This window comes from Sinocyclocheilus grahami, unplaced genomic scaffold, assembly GCF_001515645.1.
Source record: "Sinocyclocheilus grahami isolate Dianchi unplaced genomic scaffold, SAMN03320097.WGS_v1.1 scaffold1.1, whole genome shotgun sequence".
NCBI lineage: Eukaryota > Metazoa > Chordata > Actinopteri > Cypriniformes > Cyprinidae > Sinocyclocheilus > Sinocyclocheilus grahami.
The window spans coordinates 2,602,867-2,607,108 of NW_015505180.1; the positions used below are offsets into that span (position 1 = coordinate 2,602,867).

General features: G+C 39.6%; 1 protein-coding gene across 1 annotated transcript in view; it reads left to right on the top strand.

Annotated features, from left to right (window-relative positions):
- Positions 1-3,654, top strand: part of LOC107584496 (nuclear-interacting partner of ALK-like) — a 5,296-nt gene extending 1,642 nt beyond the window's left edge. The window contains exons 4-10 of the mRNA XM_016271167.1: positions 889-972; positions 1,055-1,182; positions 1,256-1,404; positions 1,495-1,747; positions 1,842-2,045; positions 2,707-2,919; positions 3,010-3,654. Of these exons, the coding sequence (XP_016126653.1) occupies positions 889-972; positions 1,055-1,182; positions 1,256-1,404; positions 1,495-1,747; positions 1,842-2,045; positions 2,707-2,919; positions 3,010-3,081 (1,103 nt within the window). The 3' untranslated portion in view covers positions 3,082-3,654. The remainder of the gene's footprint in view (positions 1-888; positions 973-1,054; positions 1,183-1,255; positions 1,405-1,494; positions 1,748-1,841; positions 2,046-2,706; positions 2,920-3,009) is intronic.
- Positions 3,655-4,242: the final 588 nt, after the last annotated feature.

Genomic DNA, 4,242 nt, shown 5'->3' on the forward strand with positions numbered 1-4,242 from the left:
CATTGTAAATTTGCTGTCCCCTCAAAATAACTCAACGCACAGCCATTAATGTCTAAACCGCTGGCCACAAAAGTGAGTATACCCCTAAGTGAAAATGTCCAAATTGGGCCCAATTAGCCATTTTCTCTCCCCGGTGTCATGTGACTCATTAGTGTTACAAGGTCTCGGGTGTGAATGCGGAGCAGGTGTGTTAAATTTGGTGTTATCGCTGTCATTCTCTCATACTGGTCACTGGAAGTTCAACGTGGCACCTCATGGCATAGAACTCTGAGGATCTGAAAAAAAAGAATTGTTGCTCTACATAAAGATGGCGTAGGCTATAAGAAGATTGCCAATACCCTGAAACTGAGCTGCAGCACGGTGGCCAAGACCATACAGTGGTTTAACAGGACAGGTTCCACTCAGAACAGGCTTCGCCATGGTCAACCAAAGAAGTTGAGTGCACATGCTCAGCATCATATCCAGAGGTTGCGTTTGGGAAATAGACATATGAGTGCTGCCAGCATTGCTGCAGAGGTTGAAGGGGTAGGGGGTCAGCCTGTCAGAGCTCAGACCATATGCATGATAACGACCCCAAACACACCTCCAAGTGGTCCACTGCCTTGCTAAAGAAGCTGAGGGTAAAGGTGATGGATTGGCCAAGCGTTTCTCCAGACCTAAACCCTATTGAGCATCAGTGGGGCATCCTCAAACAGAAGGTGGAGGAGCTCAAGGTCTCTAACATCCACCAGCTCCACATAAAATATTTACAAAAATGTGAGGGGTGTACTCACTTCTGTGAGGTACTGTGTGTGTATGTATGTGTGTGTGTGTGTATATAATTTATAGAATGTTTCTAGAGTGAAGCCATATTTTGTATCTGCACACATTCACTGATTTATTTTTTAGATGAAGGACGGATTTCAGAGTTGCTACTGCAGCTTCTAACGCAACATGAGAAATTCTGTTCCTGGCCGGATTTTCCATGTCCAGGTATCTTGAGAGGTCCGCTAGTCTGTCTGAAATCTTAAGCAGAAATTGCTAGTCAATAGTTTTTTTTCTTTTTTCTTTCCAGATCGCTTCTGGATGGTTCCTATTAATGAACCTATGGTATTATTCAGTGCCTTTCTAGACCGTTTCAAAAGTGCTTGCCTTCTAGAACAACAGCTGCCTGCTATGAAACCAGAGCACCTTAAAGCCATGGTATGATGTTATATTTTTAAAGGGAAGTCCAAGAATAATGATTCTATGCATTCATAATTTTTTTTTCTCACAGACCTTGACTGAAGATGTAATAAGTGTTCTCCTACAGCTGATTGAAGATGAACAAGTGAAGCAGTGTGGTTCTCCTTCTAAGGTCTCATCAGATCCACTCTCTGTACTGGTGGCAGCATGTATCGTAGCTCTTTGTGGTTGGACAGCCAGGTAAAAATCCAATCAGTGACCTTTGATGCAATCTTGGCAAATTTTCTGCTAAACTTTTATTTCACGTAACTCTTTGCTGTTTCTATTTAGCCCTTCACTCCAAGCTATGAATCTGCCCGTCCTCACTTGTTCGTACTGCATGAGAAATGTGGGAATGTGGAACTTCTTTCAAATGGAGACCGTTTCAGAGAGCGAAAATCCTCCGCAGTCTCCAACATCTACTACTGCCTTGATTCCATCTCTAGGCACAAGTGAGGAAAAGGGGATGCCCACCTCACCATCCCAGTCCCCTACTCCATGTCGCATGAAGCTGCGTAGTCAAGACCCCACACGCTCTGAGCAGGTGGGTCATTTACATTTTGAAGTTATACAATATATATAGTTAAAATTTATTCAGTCATAACCATCTAAACTTTGTCAACATTGACTCAACATAGATGGAGAGTACACCATCCCGACTGGTCCTCCACGCCAGAAGCAGGGACTCGCCTATTCCACATGAGGAGTTTCCCAGCCCCCTGTCAAGGGCCAAGAGACCCATGACTCGCAGCAGGGGCCAAGGAGAAAACCTGGCTGTGGATGTGCCCTCTAGTCCACAGCGAAAGACAAAATGCCCACGTCTCTCCTCTGCCAGTGACCCTGTAAGGACGATCCATTATAATTTAAATATAATAATAATAATAATTTTTTACTATATTGTTACTATGATTGTAGAATATATTAAATACATTTTATTTGTCTGCATAACACTATGTACTCTATTTCTTATATATGCATACACGCACACAGGGTCTCTTACTATTATTACTGTGTGTAAAGTTGTTATTACTGTAGAATAATATTACTACATACTTTTTATGTGTCTTATAAATGTGACTTACCTGGACAAAATCTATTGAATTTTAAATACCATATCTAAGCACTAAAGCCTGTTTTGTTTTTCTATTATAGGAAGGGCCGATGCACAGAAATGTTTTTGACCCAGTAGCCCAGCACAGAGACTTCCATTATAATTTAAATATAATAATAATAATAATAATAATTTTTTACTATATTGTTACTATGATTGTAGAATATATTAAATACATTTTATTTGTCTGCATAACACTATGTACTCTATTTCTTATATATGCATACACGCACACAGGGTCTCTTACTATTATTACTGTGTGTAAAGTTGTTATTACTGTAGAATAATATTACTACATACTTTTTATGTGTCTTTTACTTACCTGGACAAAATCTATTGAATTTTAAATACCATATCTAAGCACTAAAGCCTGTTTTGTTTTTCTATTATAGGAAGGGCCGATGCACAGAAATGTTTTTGACCCAGTAGCCCAGCACAGAGACTGGTGTCCTTGGGTGAGTGTGGAAAGAGAGGAGGGCAATCTAGATGGCTCTGTCTTTGTTGGCTCTGAGGCTGAGCTCCCTCGGCCTGGCTGGAAAGCAGTGCTTACTCTGTTTCTATCCATGAAGAGAAGCCTCAGTCCAGTAGGGGCCAGTCTATCCCAGGTGAACCAAATACGACAACTCTGTACTTTGGTATTTTGTCAAAGCAATAATTTTTCATCCCTCTAATGCCCTGTTTTTTTTTCCATCCAGGGTCCTCATGACAAATCAAAAAGGGTGTTCTCGATATTCCGACAGTGGCATGTATCTTCCCCATGCCAGTAAATTGTGTTTCAGAAGGTGGACTGGGGAAACTGAGTCTTGTTTAAAGTATTGGGTTTGGTTGGGAAAGGGACCGTAAATCCACACGGATCAAGCGGCCTGTGATGAAAGACCTTGGCTTGGAGCAGGAAAGCCCGACAGAGTTCTTCTCAGAAATTGTCACTTTACCACACTGTTTTGAATCTGGGCCCGTCCAGTCGCATTAGAACATCAACAGACTGGTGACCGACGCTCTTTACCTCACATGGGCAGCCAAATAGTCCTCGCTGCCTCACTGGACATGAGGCTTCATAGGGTTTTAGCCTAAATTTAGGGAAGTGTTAGTGAAGCTCTTAGAACTACACTGGAAGACATGCTAGTTGAATCAGTACTTTTCACATAATAGTTTAGCCGAGGAGAACCAGTGTTTTTGTGTGTTTCTTCTGCATTGTCGAAGTAGGTATATATTATATTTGCTTCCATAAATGTGAATGAGCCGAACAACATTTTTATCTCATTTTTTTTTAAAGATGTTTATCATCTTTTACCCCCATGCCAGTGAAATAGATGCATTAGAAAACTGCCAATGTAAATGATTTTGCTGGGTTTTTTTTTTTTTTTTTTTTTTTTTTTAATGTTAAAATACTTCTGTTAGATGCATTTATCATTAAGCTATTATTAGGTTATTTATTCTCAAAAATGTGAACAGTGTAGGTCTGTGGTGCTGTTAAAACATTGCTGTTTGTATGAGTGACCAGCAACCAAAGTGCAGCACCCGGGCTCTGAAAGTAAAAATCAATCACAATTATTTTCTCCATTGCGGAATTGGTTTTTAATGATAATTTATCAAATAAAGATAACCCTACTGTGAGCTACAAGGATGTTAATGGTGTAATGGTCTTGTTGAAGCCATAAATCCACATTATTTGATTATTATTATTATTATTATTTAAATTATTGTGTTCAACAGCGGAATTCCTGGTGCAAAACCTACATTACCCATGATGCTTCTGAGAAATCTCCACCAACTCACATGAACCACTGTGAATGGCGTACGAATCGAGGCATTCTCCTACGCTGTCAAACTTACTTTTTTGGATGCATAATATGCATATTTTATAATTAACATAAAATATATTGTGTATATATATATATATATATATATATATATATATATATATATAT